Source organism: Pseudophryne corroboree, chromosome 9 (assembly GCF_028390025.1).
Source record: "Pseudophryne corroboree isolate aPseCor3 chromosome 9, aPseCor3.hap2, whole genome shotgun sequence".
NCBI lineage: Eukaryota > Metazoa > Chordata > Amphibia > Anura > Myobatrachidae > Pseudophryne > Pseudophryne corroboree.
The window spans coordinates 46754271-46771092 of record NC_086452.1 but is presented as its reverse complement, the minus strand read 5'-3'; the positions used below and the strand labels follow the sequence as shown (position 1 = coordinate 46771092).

Genomic DNA, 16822 nt, shown 5'->3' with positions numbered 1-16822 from the left:
CATCCGATTGGTTGCAGTTATGAATGTTTCAGTTTTCAGGAATAAACCAATATCCACTTTTCAACAGAATGACTATGAGACGGAGGTAACATAAGAAATACCAGTGTTTACAAGCACCATTTCCTTTTTCGCTCAATCTTGCCGACAAGTTTTATGTAATATATTATAAAATACTTACTTAAATGAGGTGTTGCGTATCCGGATCTGCAGGAATAGAAAAACAGTCATAAAACAACAACAACATAACATGAATAAGAGAAGTCATTATTTATTAGTTCCCTATACACAAGAGCCCATTGCCTGAATGTGTGGGCAGCCCTAGTGTAACCATGTGCCCTGTGTTGCTATATGGAAACGGACCATGGAATTATTTAAATAAGGGCATTTACCTCCTTGATGCCATCTCCAAACCTCTATTACACAATACTCTACTGTATCTGGTTTCATTCATCGCCTTTATATAGAGTGCAAAACAGATCTGGTAATATACAGTTCTAAACAGAGCTCAAATGTGTCATATCCAAGGGCAATAAAAATAATCAGCTCTGTTTGGAGGATACAGGGGCCTTAGTAGAAAACCAAGATGGTAGCCAGAAAGAGGATATCATTTATTTGGTAGAACATGCAGGTGGACATGTACAACCAATACAGTACATTTATTCTAGTAAAAAGTTGTGGGGGGGGAGGGGGTTGGGAAAGTCATAAAATCTGAAGGTTTTCCCATAATCCAGGATTGCCAATGGCACCTACATAGTCATACACCAAATGAACAGTACATCTGACAGGTTGCAGAGTACAAACAAAAATAGTTTAACTTGGATTTTTAGACCATCTATAGAATCAACTATTCACTAAATCGACTTAATGCAACACTCACCCTAAATCTTCTTTTTTGCCTTTGTCCCTACGGAATAAGTGCACAAATCCTTTGCTTTTTCCAACAGGACTACAAATTAGAAAAATAAGTGCATAAAGTTTTGTAAGAGAAAAATGGCAGTTTAAAACACCCATCACCCACAGTTGAAGTGCTAGTTCTGTGGGCTAATCCAGTATCACAAGAAAAAAGGCTATTAACTAGGAATGCGCACGGCCACAGCCCCCTTCAGTGGATGGTGCCGCATGTACATTGGGCCCCGGTATTCCCAACATGGCCTATATAATGGGGTACACAGGAAAGTTTAAATTTCGAACTGGAGGGTGACAAGTAATAGACAAGTGCAGACCAGTAACAGGGGTTAGTCTAAATGTGGGTACACACTGATAGATATATCTGCCGATATATCTATGGATGGATCGGGCAGTGTGTAGAGCATACACACTGCCCGATCCGTTTGGGACGGACGTCATGAACTGGGCGGGCGTGTACAGTTCAGCTGTCAATCACCGCCGGCTGCCGCAGCATGTGTACGGGCGGTCGGCCGACCGCCTGTACACACACAGCGACCCACCAATATATCGGTAGATATATTGGCCGTCTGCTGTGCTGCAGGGCCGACGCGATGTGTCTGTGAACGACGGAGTTCACAGATATATCGTCCGTAAACACTGGGCGACGGACCCGCGATATATCGTCCGTTCAAGAGAACGGCCAATATATCGGCCAGTGTGTACCCACCTTAAGGAAAAGGGGAAGTATTTGGGAGGTAAATATTATTAAAAATGACAGTAACAAATGAACAAATGCATGGTAACATCCAACCAGAATGAGTGGGTATATAGTGGGTGTAACAAAGACATGCCCAGTGAGAGGACACTTAGGACCAGGGGGTAACTACCATAGAAGCAGATGCTACGGGACCCACAGCCGCGGGGGCAGTCTTTCTGATCTTAGTCAGGGCTGTAGAGCGCTCTGCAGGACCTGGGAACTTTTTTGGGGGGTGGCATTATCACAGGAGGTGTGTTCACTCCCCCTTCAAAAAAGAAAAGAAAAAAGGGAAAAAGTATTTTGTGCAGCAGCGGCAGTTCCCCCAGTCCCATTGCTGCCCAGCATACACCTGTGCTGGGCTGGAGAGAGGCTGCGGCTGCTACTGCAGACAGGTAAGTGGGGGAGGGGTAATGGAACCAGGGCCCGGATAGTTAGTACCCGCCACCCCTCCCCCTCTCAGTGACCCTGGTCTTAACTACTTTCTACGAGTGTTTTCTTGTCAGTGGGTGGTACATGGGGCCCTTATGACTTTGTCCTCATGGGTAGATAAATCAGAAGATAAAGGCATCAGAAAAACACTCGCTGGCGATCGCTATAATTCACCTAGCATAAACCATTGTACTAAAATTCAATTAATACGTAGTGAAAAGGCATTTCTAATGTACAGGTGAGGGGGCACTTACAGGCAGCCCACCCCACTCAGTGTACTGCAATGTCCCCTTTCATCCCTGTTATTCCACCTCTGCAGTACAGAAACTCTGCCATCCAGTGATGCCACCATGGTTACACGCTGTGTTATACCTCTTGTGCTTCCCATGTCGGGTCACTTCTACAGGGACATATTTATTTCCCAATCCACCCCTGGCCTGCAGTAACAGACGTAAGGAAGGTGCAACTGCGTCCAATCAGGCCCTATGAGAAGGGGTCCCGCCCATCTGAACAGACCCCACCACCTCATCAGACTGCACCCCTATGACGGCCGCTTCCATAAATTTTCCCGGGCTAGTTTTCCATCCCAATCCGCCCCTACACGCACTGTATGTGCTATATGGAAAGACAATGTCTAGGAAGAAAAAGAAACCAATGTTGGTAAAAAAATAAAGTACTGGAAGTGGGTGTGGTATGCAAGGTCGACAGTAGCTAGGTCGATAGGGTCTCTAGGTCGACAGGTCAAAAGGTCGACATGAGTTTATGTTTTTCTGGTGTCGTTTTCTCTGTACTGTGACTGGGAACCCCAATTCGTGCACCGCGTCCCCTCGCTTCGCTCAGCACAGGTTACGATTCCGAATTGTAGTCCGTGTGGATCGTTAAGCATTAAAAAGTAAAAAAAAAAAAAGAAAGAAATGTGAAAAACTCGGGTCGAATTTTTGACCTGTCGACCTAGAACATGTCAATCTAGAGACCCTATCCACCTAGAAACCCTGTCGACCTAGTTACTGCCGACCTATAGTGTTCGACCTAGAGACCGGATCCCTTTGGAAGTAATGGGGGAGCGTGGGGGGAGCGAGATTTAAATAGTTGAACATACAAGGGATTCAAAATCCATGGAAGCGGAAGCAAAGGCCCAAAAGTATGTAGAAAGCAGAATCGGATTAGCAAAGATTGTATCTGAAAAGCAGATTGCAGAAAAACATCCTAAAAAGTGCATAAAAGAGCAAGAAAAGAAATAATGGAAAAACAACCAACAACAACAACAACAACAACAACAACAACTATTGGGCCACAGAAAGATAAAATAGGAAAATGTGTTTGTAAACATTAGATTATGATAAATGGAAGCTACTGACTTGTTTGGTGCTACAGGATTGATCCCAATGTCGTCATATACATCATTGGATTTTATGGAATCTAAAAAAAAAAAGTGAAGAAGTTTTATTTTTATTTTAAATATAGCAATAGTGGTGTGAACACATATATGGCCATCCTACCAATGCATCCCTCTCTGACATCACTAGTAGTTAGTAGATATAATTCTCACCCATGCAAAAGAGGCTTCTCAGCTCACACACGGGGCGGAATGTAATGAACTCCCGGTTCAGCGCCCGTGCTGGAACTTGGACGTTTTTTAAAAGGACAATTCTTTACACGGCATGGTTTAGGCTCGTAAATGATTGCCACATTAAAAAAAAAAGTCCAAGTTCGGCCGTTATCCTGCACGGCCGCTGGATTCGGGACTTCATTACATCCCGGCGCTAGCGTTTATACAATACCTACAGTTTCTCTGCGTCATTCCGCTCTTCCGCCATCAAATGTAACAAATTCTATTACACACATACATTGCATATGAAGCTTCTTAGCAGTTGCTCAGTAGTCCTATGTGCTCCTAAACAAAGGACGCAGGCATTGTTATATAGGGGTCTATTCATGAAGCAGTGAAAAGTGAGCAGAAGTGAGCCAGTGGAGAAGTTGCCCATGGCAACCAATCAGCTGCTCTGTACAATTTTATAGTATGCAAATTATAAATGTTAATTCAATGCTGATTGGTTGTGATGGGCCACTTCTCCACTGGCTCACTTCTCCACACTTTTCACTGCTACATGAATAGACCCCATAGTGCGCAGTGCTTAAATACATCTTTATGCGACAGACAATATTCTGTTTCATTTTACTTTATTCCTTAGAATATACAAGCTGTAAATTGAAAGAAATCAAATTGCCATAGACGAGGAAAATCTCGCACCTTCTAGTTTTACCTAGTGTTACAAAACACTTTCTAAAGGGGTTCTGCAATGTCGCCGTACAGGAGCGGAAACATTACAACCCTAAGGATATAAAATAACATACGAGTTCGGCCGGAGTCTCGGAGCTCCGGCCATCTCTCAAGCCGTTACATCCGGTCCATAGTCTCACGTCTTTTTCAGGAAAACATGCAATTGTTAATGGATCGTAGAACCGGATATAAAGCTGGACAATGTCTGGAGCTGGGGTTTAGTAATCCTGCCCCCCAACTATCCAGTCAAATCAGGTTCCCAACATTATATTTCCTGCGGTAAAATGAAGTTTTTAGGGGGTCATTCCGACCTGACCGCACGCTATTTTTTTTCGCCGCAGTGCGATCAGGTCAAAAATGCGCATACACTGCAAAGCGCAGGCGTGTTGTACGGGTACAAAGCGGATCATTGCTGTGCAATGGATTTAAGGAAGAATCCATTCGCATGGCCGATCGCAAGGAGATTGACAGGAAAAAGGCGTTTGTGGGTGTCAACTGACCGTTTTCTGGGAGTGTTTGGAGAAACGCAGGCGTGTCCAAGCGTTTGCAGGGCGGGTGACTGACATTAATTCTGGTCCCGGACAGGCTGAAGTGATTGCAGCGGCTGAGTAAGTTCTGGGCTACTCAGAGACTGCACAAGATCTTTTTGTACCGCTCGGCTGCACATGCGATCACACACTTGCAAAGTGAAAATACACTCCCCCATAGGCGGCGACTATCTGATCGCGGCGCTGCAAAAAGTAGCTAACGGGCGATCAACTCGGAATGACCCCCATAATCAGCTAATAGGGGATGTAGTCTATTTGGTGATGATTGGGTGGATTATCAAAGTGGAGATATGTGAATTATGGAGGTACTGGTTTTTAACTTTCAATACAAGATACACAGCTGTATACAGAAACTGAATAGAATAATAGGGTGGCAGTTGATTTGCCGACGGACACAATACCGACGGTCACGACAGCCATTGACAGTCAAAATACAGACACAGTAAAATATACCGACATTCATTATGCAGACATGTTCAAAATGCCGACATAGTCAGAATACCGACATTTGAAATGCAGACATGTCAAAATGCAGACATGCGTTTTTAAGCAATTTTCCCCCCAAAACAGACTTGTTCATACTTTATCATCCCAGTGGACATGGAGGGGGAATATAATAGTGTGCCGAGAGCAGCGAGGCACCGTGCCTGAAGCATGGCGAATGCAGCGCTACACTTAGACGGTGCCCATGTCGAACTGTGTCGACAATTGACACACAAAAAACAAAACAGTAAAACTCATGATGGTATTTTGACATTTCAAAATGTCGGTATTCTGACTATGGGGTATATGCAATTCACGGCGAATCGCGGCAAATTTTCGCTGTTTTTTAATTCGACACAATTCGACAGGTGAATTCCGGCAGGTGGCTGCCGGAATTCACCATATTCAATAAAAAACGGATTCGACAGTCCCGCGGGCGAAAAACGGCCGATTTGCCGGATTTTGCGGCGATTTAAAAAAACGGGAAAAACCCGGAAAAAAAATGGCGTGGGGTCCCCCCTCCAAAGCATAACCAGCCTCGGGCTCTTCGAGCTGGTCCTGGTTCTAAAAATGCGGGGGAAAATTTGACAGAGGATCCCCCGTATTTTTAAAACCAGCACCGGGCTCTGCGCCTGGTGCTGGTGCAAAAAATACGGGGGACAAAAAGAGTAGGGGTCCCCCGTATTTTTCACACCAGCATCGGGCTCCACTAGCTGGACAGATAATGCCACAGCCGGGGTTCACTTTTATACAGTGCCCTGCGGCCGTGGCATTAAATATCCAACTAGTCACCCCTGGCCGGGGGTGAAGCCCGAGGCTGTCCCCCCCATCCAATGGCTGCGGATGGGAGGCTGATAGCCTTGAGAAAAATGACAAGAATATTGTTTTTTCCAGTAGTACTACAAGTCCCAGCAAGCCTCCCCCGCAAGCTGGTACTTGGAGAACCACAAGTACCAGCATGTGGGAGAAAACCGGGCCCGCTGGTACCTGTAGTTCTACTGGAAAAAAAATACCCAAATAAAAACAGTACACAGACACCGTGACAAGTAAAACTTTATTACACACTGCCGACACACACATACTTACCTATGTTGACACGCCGACTGCCACGGTCTCAGACGATCCGAGGGTACCTGTGAAAAAAATTATACTCACCTCAATCCAGTGTCCGGGAGATAATCCACGTACTTGTTAAAAAAAAAAAAAAAACGAACACCCGAACCACCGGACTGAAAGGGGTCCCATGCTTTCACATCAGACCCCTTTCCCCGAATGCCGGGACACCACGTGACTCCTGTCACTGAAGTCCCTTCAGCCAATCAGGAAGCGCTACTTCCGTGGCGCTCACCTGATTGGCTGTGCGCTGTCTGAGCTGTCAGACAGCGCATCGCAAAGCCTCTCCATTACTTTCAATGGTGGGAACTTTGCCGTCAGCGGTGGGGTTACCCGCGGTCAGCCGCTGACCGGCGGGTGACCTCACCGCTAGCCGCAAAGTTCCCACCATTGAAAGTAATGGACGGAGCTGTGCGATGCGCTGTCTGAGTTCAGACAGCGCACAGCCAATCAGGTGAGCACAACGAAGTTGCGCTTCCTGATTGGCTTTAGAGACCTTTCTGTGACAGCTGTCACTCTGAGAGGTCTCTCTGCATTCGGGGAAAGGGGTCCCATGTGTCAACATGGGACCCCTTTCAGTTCGCTGGTCGGGTCTTTGCGTTTTGTTATTTTGCCAAGTACGTGGATTATTTTCTGGACGTGGATGTACCTCTGGACGCTGGAAGGTGAGTATAATTTTTTCACAGGTACCCTCGGATCGTCGGAGACCATGGCAGTCGGCGTGTCAACATAGGTAAGTATGTGTGTGTCGGCAGTATGTAATAAAGTTTTACTATCAAGGTGTGTGTCTCCTGTTTTTATTTGGGTATTTTTTTTCCAGTAGAACTACAGGTACCAGCGGGCCCGTTTTTCTCCCGCATGCTGGTACTTGTGGTTCTCCAAGTACCAGCTTGCGGGGGAGGCTTGCTGGGACTTGTAGTACTACTGGAAAAAACAATATTCGGACATTTTACTCAAGGCTATCAGCCTCCCATCCGCAGCCCTTGGATGGGGGGGGGGGGGGGGCAGCCTCGGGCTTCACCCCTGGCCCTTGGGTGGCTGGGGGGGGACCCCTTGATTGAAGGGGTCCCCACTCCCCCAGGGTACCCCAGCCAGGGGTGACTAGTTGGATATTTAATGCCACGGCCGCAGGGCACTGTATAAAAGTGACCCCCGGCTGTGGCATTATCTGTCCAGCTAGTGGAGCCCGATGCTGGTGTGAAAGATACGGGGGACCCCTGCTCGTTTTGTCCCCCGTATTTTTTGCACCAGCACCAGGCGCAGAGCCCGGTGCTGGTTTTAAAAATACGGGGGATCCCCCGTCAAATTTTTCCCCGCAGTTTTAGAACCAGGACCAGCTCGAAGAGCCCGAGGCTGGTTATGCTTTGGAGGGGGGACCCCACGCCATTTTTTTCCGGGATTTTACCATTCCATCTATAAAAAAATAATATTATTTTTAAAAATATATAAATAATACTTGTGCCTCCAAAAAAGACAAACCAAGTACCTAATCCCTTCTAATATAAATAGATCTGATATTACCAAGAAAAAAAAAACCACAAAAAAAACATGTTTTAAATTTTTTTTATTGGTTTCACCCTCCAAAGTGTGGCGGATTGAAAATGACGAATTTACTGTCTAAAAGCACTGCTGTCGAATTTCCAAACTTGAATTGAATATGCTTTTGTCGAATTGCAGCACTTGTATCATTGCAGAAAAGTCGAATTTGCAAAAAGTCGAATTTCAAAAAGTCGAATTTTGAAAGTCCATTTTTTGTCGGAAAGTACTGAATTGCATTGTCGAATATTTTTTTTTGGCGAAAAAGTGCAGTTTTTCGACAATTTCGGGAATTCGCCGCTAATTGCATATACCCCTATGTCGGCATTTTGAACATGTCAGCATAATGAATGTCAATATTTTGACCATGTCGGTATTTTGACCATGTCGGTATTTTGACTGTAGGTCATTGGCTGTCGGGATTATGGCCGACTGTATTGTGTCCGTCTGTAAATCATACTGAACCCAGCACAAATTCAAAACTGGGGGATTATGGGGGATTGAGGGGGAGGAGCCTGTTTCATTTCTTAGATTATTTAAAGTGCCAGCTCCCTGTAAGCCACCATCATCACCCCACAGTCTTGAAGTTGTGCTAGTGTCCCCTAGTGGCTGACAGAAAAATACTAGTAATTATGCAACACATCTATATGCAACCCTCGTTACCTTTATGGCAGGTGCTATGTGGTAAGTACTGGCTTTGAATGGTCTTTGTAAAAAAAATAGAAGGTATATCACCCTAAATACGACCGCTGGGTAACAATTCTTGGTCTCAGGTTTATGAGGAAACTAAAGAGGCTGGTTAACAAAATAATAGACCTGGTTAGTATGCCAATTAGCCTGACCAGCATGCAAATCGCAGACATTGCTCCAGGTTAGAGCTGTATACCAGTTATTGGCACGGACGAAAGGGTAGGTGGTTAATCTGTGCTTCCATTGTCAGACGGAGGGGAGGGAGAGAAAAGGTTCTAGCTACAGGCTTGGTGATAGGGTTGGCCATTGACCATCGATGATTTGAAATCAATGGTTTTTGACCAATGGTTACTACTTTTACCAAATGATGGGGGAGAACCAGATGGTTTCCAGCCATCTATTATACGGAGCTACCAAATTTTTAGTACAAAATTTCTTCCTCCAAGGTGCGGGACAAAGAGCCTAGCTCTGCCCCCAACAACCATGAAGCCCCACAGCTCATTGCACACTAAAGCAGGGAAAACGGTGGGTGAAACCATCGATCATTACCTTGCAGATTGTTTCACACCATCAAGGTTTTCCCTGCATGGTACCATCGATGGTCACCATCAATGGATAACCCCAAAAATGGCCATCCCTACTTTCCGAAAGGGGATAAAAAGAGGTGGAAAATAATCTTTAAGAGCAAAATAAAGGTTTCCATGGAATCATTATACTTACAGCTGTCAGATCCCATGGATAAGTCCGCTCCAGCTCCGCTACGGGAGAGAAACATTGACCATCTCAATGTCTATATTACTGCGTGTAGTATATACAAACATAAAACACATTTTTATATAAATATTCGGTGCAACATGTGGGAATAAATAAGCCTATATTCTCCAGGCTTTATTACAAAGGAACAGTGCCCCCTATCAGCAAATTAGCATGAAAGCCAATGGAATATTTGCATATTTCTAGCTGGAATTTGGACAGAGTCTCTTTACTATGATTCAGGACGATTGTAGTAGTGCCATTTAGTTACCCGTTGGGTGTCCTGGTTTTGTCCTCAGGGGTGATTGGAATCAGTGACGAAGGTGCGTTGTGATAGTTTAAGATATCTTTGTTGATGTTCACGCACGACACGGGAACAAATCCATCTATGAAAGTAAACAGGAACCATGGAATGGGGGAATGGCAGAACTGGGGATATGCCACACATTACAGCTAATTCTACGTTATTTCCAATAGGAAAGAATTATGGTGGTCTTGAAATATAGTGGCCACAATACTAAGCTACCAATCAGCTCATCAGAGTCTAGCAATGCCACCTCATGTGCCCGGTGGCAGGGTGCAGAGATTACAGGGGCCCAGTGTCACTGCACTTTATACAACGATGGTAGTTCCGCTACTGGCAGCACCTACTGCGATGTTTATTGTGCATGTGCTGACCCGAAACAGCTAAGGGGCCACAGGGGAATGGATGAAATGCCCCAACCCCTCGAAATGTTATTGTGGGGCTTTGTGAGGTCACCTTATCTCCCTGGCTGTCTGAACATCACTATTTACTAAGACTTACAGCTTCCGTTCTCATCCTGTGCCAACCATTTTCCTATGGGACAGTCTGTAATGCGAATGATCTTGACCTTATCCCCTTTCATCACAGTAAGTGTGTGCTTTTCAGGCTTAAAGCCCTCCATAATCGTTGCTGTATAGACTGTATTTACCTGTCCAGAGATGTGAAAACATTCAATCATCAGCAGAGGCAGAGAGTATTGGGTAATGGAATGCTTAGGGTTATACTTTACCGCATGGGAGTGTACTTTGGGGTTACAGACATAGGGATCTGGTCATACAGGATGCCCCTCACCCCCCCCCCTCCCCATCAGAGACTCCGAAGCACAGGATCTGTGGTTCATGGGTGGTACCAGCACCCCCTTACACATCTGTACCAACAGGCATTTATTGTAAGAGATGTGAGGCAGCGATTCAGCAACGTTCCATATAGAATTGGTCACCGTCCATCGATAGATCAGCAACCATCGATGGTCAGAGGCCGATGGTGAGAGATTTTCCCCCTGTATTACACAGTATACAATGGAGAAACTTTAAAAACCTTTCAATGTCCAACAATGTCAGGGAGACAGTCCCGATTTGAGGGCAGTGTCCCGCCTTCATGGCCAGACTGCATTGTCCTATTCTGCAATTACATTGACGCCTCTCATTGACTGCTGTGTGCATAGCATGGGTGATTGGAAGATAATCAGTGCTAACCACACCCACTCCATGCCACAGACACGCCCATCTTTATGATTTGTAGTTAGTAAGTTGTTCATTCATACAATGGGGTTAAATCAATTAGGTGCGAGTGGTATCATGAAACGCGCAGACATTCCTACGAATCCACGCGCCTGAGAATTCAAAAAAGCAATTATTTAAAAAAAATACCCTGATTAAATTTGGGGTACATAAAAAAAAAATTTCACTTGTCAGTCTGAACTCTGTATGTTTGGGTCTACCGTGTGATGGATTTTAGACCGGTGGGACATGAAGTCTCCATACACACTTCATGAATGTTTGGTATTATTTTCCATCTGTAATAGATATGGTGTTTGATTACAGGTGTTTCATTACAATATATTCCTGTACACTACCCTATTATATTTACCTTTCTGGCATTAGTCTGATCTACTGTGGATATATATGTATGTACTACTTATATTGCTTCAATAAAAACAGTTTAAAAAAAAAAAATTGGGGTACATAAAGTAATGAAAAAGTTGATATGGGGTAATCTGAGGCTGCATTTTTTTTTTAACTCCCCCCAAAAATGACATGTCATTATTGGACTAATTAAGCTAATTGGAAACTTCCAATTGCCTAATTAGTCATTAGGGGGGTGTCCAATACCTTGAAAAAGAGAACATCTAGTTAACGAAACGCGTTGGTGAAGGTAGCAAGAGGACATGTGGAGGATTCGCCTGGCTGTTAATGAACACTCCTGGGGACGCCTGGTTGTAAATAATTAACATGCTGTTGTCTACTTCCATCTGTGGACCATAGAGCTCAGTGAGAGTCCACTTGTCATAAAATGTTTTTATACATGTTTGGAAAATAAAAAAAACATTATTACACTATTTTCAGCTCTTCTGCATCCGCATGAATATTTTGAATGGGCTGTTCGGAGAAGAGTCTGCACCAGAGTAGAGAAGGATTGGGACAAACTAAGCTGGTGGCCCGCACCCCCACAAGGCGATATTGGTCTACCTTGAGTAGACCATTTGTCTGGGTGCGAGTCTGATCTAAAAACCATTCCTTCCGATTGTCTTATGTTCTAAACAGTATTACACTATGCTTGTGTTTTATGTTGTTTTTAAGGGTCTATTTACATCACAATAATGATGTTGGGTATCCCTTGAAATTTCATTGAGAAGCGCCTGTGATTTTGTGTGGTAATTACTTTCATTCCTTGTTCCATTTGTAAGTGTTGGTGACACTTAATACCACTTTTTATTCGGGCTGCTGTATTGGCGCATGAATTGTGATCATTATTTTCTACAGGGGTGTCCAATGGGGTCTGCACTGTGTCCCACCATTTTACCCTTAAAATAAGGATTTTCCCCTCCATCTCTCACCCTCAGTGAGGTGCGACCAGAAAAACATGAGTTTACTTTGAGTGGTTCAATGTGAGAGTTTATAACTGGATTGCAAAATATGAATTTGCAGAGAAAACAGCAACTCACATTCTGCAACTCACACCAGGGACGTGCAGTCAGGGGAGGCAGGGGAGGCAGTGCCTCCAATGTGATTCAGTATTAAAAGAATATAAAGAAGATACTTATGACACATATTCTGTGTCATAAGTATCTTCTTTATTTTATTCTAATAATTGTAGGTCCTTCAAGTACATTTGGAGGCACTGATAGCAGTGCCTCCCGTGGATAATGGGAGCGGGGGGGCTGGGCCAAGCACGGGGCTGTAAAACCCCATTACAAAATATATGGAAAGCGGCACTTAAACAAGTGCCTCGCTGACAGGGACACCACCCCCATGTCAGCGAGGCACCTGTGATTGGACAGCGGATCCAGTGCTGGAGCCGCCGTCCAATCACACACATGCGGCGCTGGAGGCGGCGGGGCCAGGCGGTGAGTGAACTGGTGGTAGCCGGGAGGGAGCAGTGCCGCTGGAGTGTGTGCGGCTCTCCTCCGTCCTCCCGCTGACCTGAACGGAGGTGTGTGCTGTGCGGCTCTCCCCATCCTGCTCCCTCCCGCTGACCGGAGCTACTGTGCGGCTCTCCCCATCCTGCGCCCTCCCGCTGACCGGAGCTACTGTGCGGCTCTCCCCATCCTGCCCCTCCCGCTGACCGGAGCTACTGTGCGGCTCTCCCCATCCTGCCCCTCCCGCTGACCGGAGCTACTCTCTCTCCCTGTCCCCTGGCAGCAGCTCTCAGCAGGTAGGTGTAGAGAGGGGGGGGGGGGGGGGGGGGGGTGTGTGTGTGTGTGTGTGTGTGTGTGTGTGTGTGTGTGTGTGTGTGTGTGTGTGTGTGTGTGTGTGTGTGTGTGTGTGTGTGTGTACACCCCTACATGCGTTGCCTGATACTCATTTTTATTTGATTTTAATCAAGCTGCACCCCCCCCACACACACCCCTTTTCCCCGTGTTTAGTTAACCCCCAGCCTGCCACGCTATCACGTGCACCTGTTACACGTGACTTCTGCACGACACCTGCTCTCATAGGTAGCCTATTGGTCCACCGCGGGCACCGTATGTACCAATGTACAGGACCCATCACCTCCGATCATTAAACAATGGCACATATGCCTGGAGGTGACGGGTCCTGTACGTTCGTACATACGGTGCCCGTGATGGAATAATAGGCTACCTATGACAGCAGGTACAGTGACGAAGAAGTCACGTGTAACAGGACATGCGGAAGCAACTGACAGCGCAGTAGGCTGAGGATTAATAGAACATACGGGGAAAAGGCATCGGGCCGGTAACGTTTTACCGCTATATTACTGCTTAGTACATCCCGCCCTCACACTCTCTCTCGCTCTCAGTTTGTAAGTATAATGGCCCTCATTCCGAGTTGTTCGCTCGGTATTTTTCATCGCATCGCAGTGAAAATCCGCTTAGTACGCATGCGCAAAGTTCGCACTGCGACTGCGCCAAGTAACTTTACTATGAAGAAAGTATTTTTACTCACGGCTTTTTCTTCGCTCCGGCGAACGTAATGTGATTGACAGGAAATGGGTGTTACTGGGCGGAAACACGGCGTTTCAGGGGCGTGTGGCTGAAAACGCTACCGTTTCCGGAAAAAACGCAGGAGTGGCCGGAGAAACGGTGGGAGTGCCTGGGCGAACGCTGGGTGTGTTTGTGACGTCAAACAGGAACGACAAGCACTGAACTGATCGCACAGGCAGAGTAAGTCTGAAGCTACTCTGAAACTGCTAAGTAGTTAGTAATCGCAATATTGCGAATACATCGGTCGCAATTTTAAGAAGCTAAGATTCACTCCCAGTAGGCGGCGGCTTAGCGTGTGTAACTCTGCTAAAATCGCCTTGCGACCGATCAACTCGGAATGAGGGCCAATGTTCATTTTGACAGGTACCCCTACCCTATTGGATTCTACTGGACAAGTGGACGTGATCGGCGTGGGATGTAGGCAAGTAATCTGTCTCTCATTTTTACAGGTACCCCTATTGGATTCTGCATGGACAAGTGGATGTGACCGGCGTGGGATGTAGGTAAGTATGTGTGAGTGTGTAAGTGTGTTTTAATAAGTTTTTACTTTCACGGTGTGTGAGTTGTGTTTTTATTTGGGTATTTTTTGTTGTTGTAGAACTACAGGTACCTGCGGGCCCGGTATTTCCCCACATGCTGGTACTTGAGGTTCTCCAAGTACCAGCAAGCAGGGGAGGCTTGCTGGGCCTTGTAGTTCCACAACAAAAAACAATATTCTTTTTTTTTTTTTTTTACACACATGGCTATCAGCCCGGCACCCACCACCCAGGGGTGCTGGGGACAGCCTCGGGCTTCACCCCTGGCCCTTGGGTGCCTGGAGGGGGGGTGACCCCTTGATTTAAGGGGTCCCCACTCCTCCAAGGAACCCCGGCCAGGGGTGACTAGTTGGGGGGGTAATGTCACGGCCGCAGGTACCTACATAAATGTGTCCCATGGCTGTGGCATTATGTCCCTGGCAAGTGGAGCCCGGTGCTGGTTTCAAAAATACGGGGGACCCCTACATCTTTTGTCCCCCGTATTTTTGAAACCAGGACCGGACTAAGAGCCCGGTGCTGGTTGTCAAAATACGGGGAACCCCTGTCCAAATTTTTTCCCAGTATTTAAACAACCAGGACCGGCTCAAAGAGCCCGAGGCTGGTTATACTTAGTAGGGGAGACCTCACGCATTTTTTTTTTAACCCATTCAGACCCTTCTCCATTAAGTTAATGGAAGCCCTGGACAACAAAATTGCATTCATGTCCTCCCCCCACTCCCTTCCCAGTCCCAAACACTAATTTTTTTTTTTTTTCTATAAAAATGTACAATATACAACAAGTATGATGAGCAGGCAGGCAGAAGGCATTGGCGACATCGGACTGAGATGCAAATTAGTGGAGGAGGCCTGGGTCAGTTGATGGTGGGAGAGTTTGTAAGCCATTGGCGGTGGCAGCGGGCATCGGCTCAGAGGCAGTAGCAGGCATTGGCTCGACGGCGGTAGGGGTCATCGGCAGGATGTGGCGGACATTATGGCTGTAGTGCCTCACCAGCCACTGACCTCACCGCACGCCACTGACTCACACCTAATAGGTTCTACACCAATACTGGAGACTATTTCGTAAATGCAAAAGTAACAATTATTCAGACAAATGAACAAATACCTGGAATTCTGTACTGACCCCATTTTCACTTTTTCCAGTCTTTGTCTCCATAGTGTAGGTTTCGCTCCCTGCAGGCGAGCCCTTCTCCATCTCCATCTCACCAGCGCTGAGAAGTACAACATGAAATAGTATATTGCCTCTGACAGGACCTAACAGGGCATTTATCACAATGATGTACAATGGGACAGCTCTCTAAGGGGGGAATACAATTACCTGCGTTCAATGACTGCGGGTAATTGTATCACTGGGGGCTATCCAACTAGCCCAGATGGCAGCAATTATCATGGATTACACTTTCTCTTACGTCCTAGAGGATGCTGGGGTCCACATTAGTACCATGGGGCATAGATGGGTCCACTAGGAGCCATTTGCACTTTAAGAGTTTGATAGTGTGGGCTGGCTCCTCCCTCTATGCCCCTCTTACCAGACTCAGTTTAGAAAATGTGCCCGGAGGAGCCGGACACAGCTAGGGGAGCTCTACAGAGCTTCTTTAGAAAAAGTTTATTTTTAGAGTTTACCATTTTACAGGGAGGCTGCTGGCTTTGAGGTACTAAGGGGGGGGGGGGGGGTGAGTAGTGTCCGCACTGCGGGGTCTGAGCCACTATTTCCGCTGACAGGACACTGAGCTCCTGAGGGGATTGAACGTTCCCCGCCACAGGAACTCGCTCACCCTGGTAGCATGCCGCCACCCCCTTACTTGAGGATTAGGATACTATGGATAAAAGTGATGTTGAATTGTTTTTACGCAACATTCAGGATTCTGCAGGATTTATGGTGGAATCCATGAAAGACCTGGGTTCCATGGCAGCAGGGATATCTTCCATGTCTTTCTCAGCTCGTAGGGGACTTTGGCTGCGCCAGTGGTCTGCCAACACGGAATCCAGGAGAGGTGTGGAGACGCTACCCTACACAGCTTCCCTCAGCTGCACCTGCTACGAAGAAACCTTTTTCTTCAGCTGCCTCACAGTCCTTTCGGGTTGCTAAAACAAGAAAGGCCAAGCCGTCCAACACCTTCTTTAGAGGAGGTTGACCAAAATCCAAGAAACCTGCTGCTTCAGGTTCCCAGGAACAGAAGCCTGCTTCAGGTACGCCAAAGTCATCAGCATAACGGTGGACCACACGGCCTGGAGGCAGGGCCGGTGGGGGCGAGACTCAGACATTTCAGTCACGTCTGGGTGTTGTCTGGCCTGGATCCGTGGGTACAAGATATTGTGTCCCAGGGGTACCGGATGGAATT

General features: G+C 46.4%; 1 protein-coding gene across 3 annotated transcripts in view; it reads right to left on the bottom strand.

Moving 5' to 3' along the window:
• Positions 1 to 16822, bottom strand: part of FYB2 (FYN binding protein 2) — a 109225-nt gene that overhangs the window by 11741 nt on the left and 80662 nt on the right. For 2 of the 3 annotated variants that reach the window (XM_063939288.1, XM_063939290.1), the window contains exons 11-17: positions 15586 to 15691; positions 10284 to 10431; positions 9750 to 9864; positions 9446 to 9483; positions 3433 to 3493; positions 878 to 946; positions 179 to 204 (exon numbers count right to left, since the gene is read on the bottom strand). In XM_063939288.1, the coding sequence (XP_063795358.1) occupies positions 179 to 204; positions 878 to 946; positions 3433 to 3493; positions 9446 to 9483; positions 9750 to 9864; positions 10284 to 10431; positions 15586 to 15691 (563 nt within the window). The remainder of the gene's footprint in view (positions 1 to 178; positions 205 to 877; positions 947 to 3432; positions 3494 to 9445; positions 9484 to 9749; positions 9865 to 10283; positions 10432 to 15585; positions 15692 to 16822) is intronic. The other variant, XM_063939289.1, reaches the window with a different exon arrangement.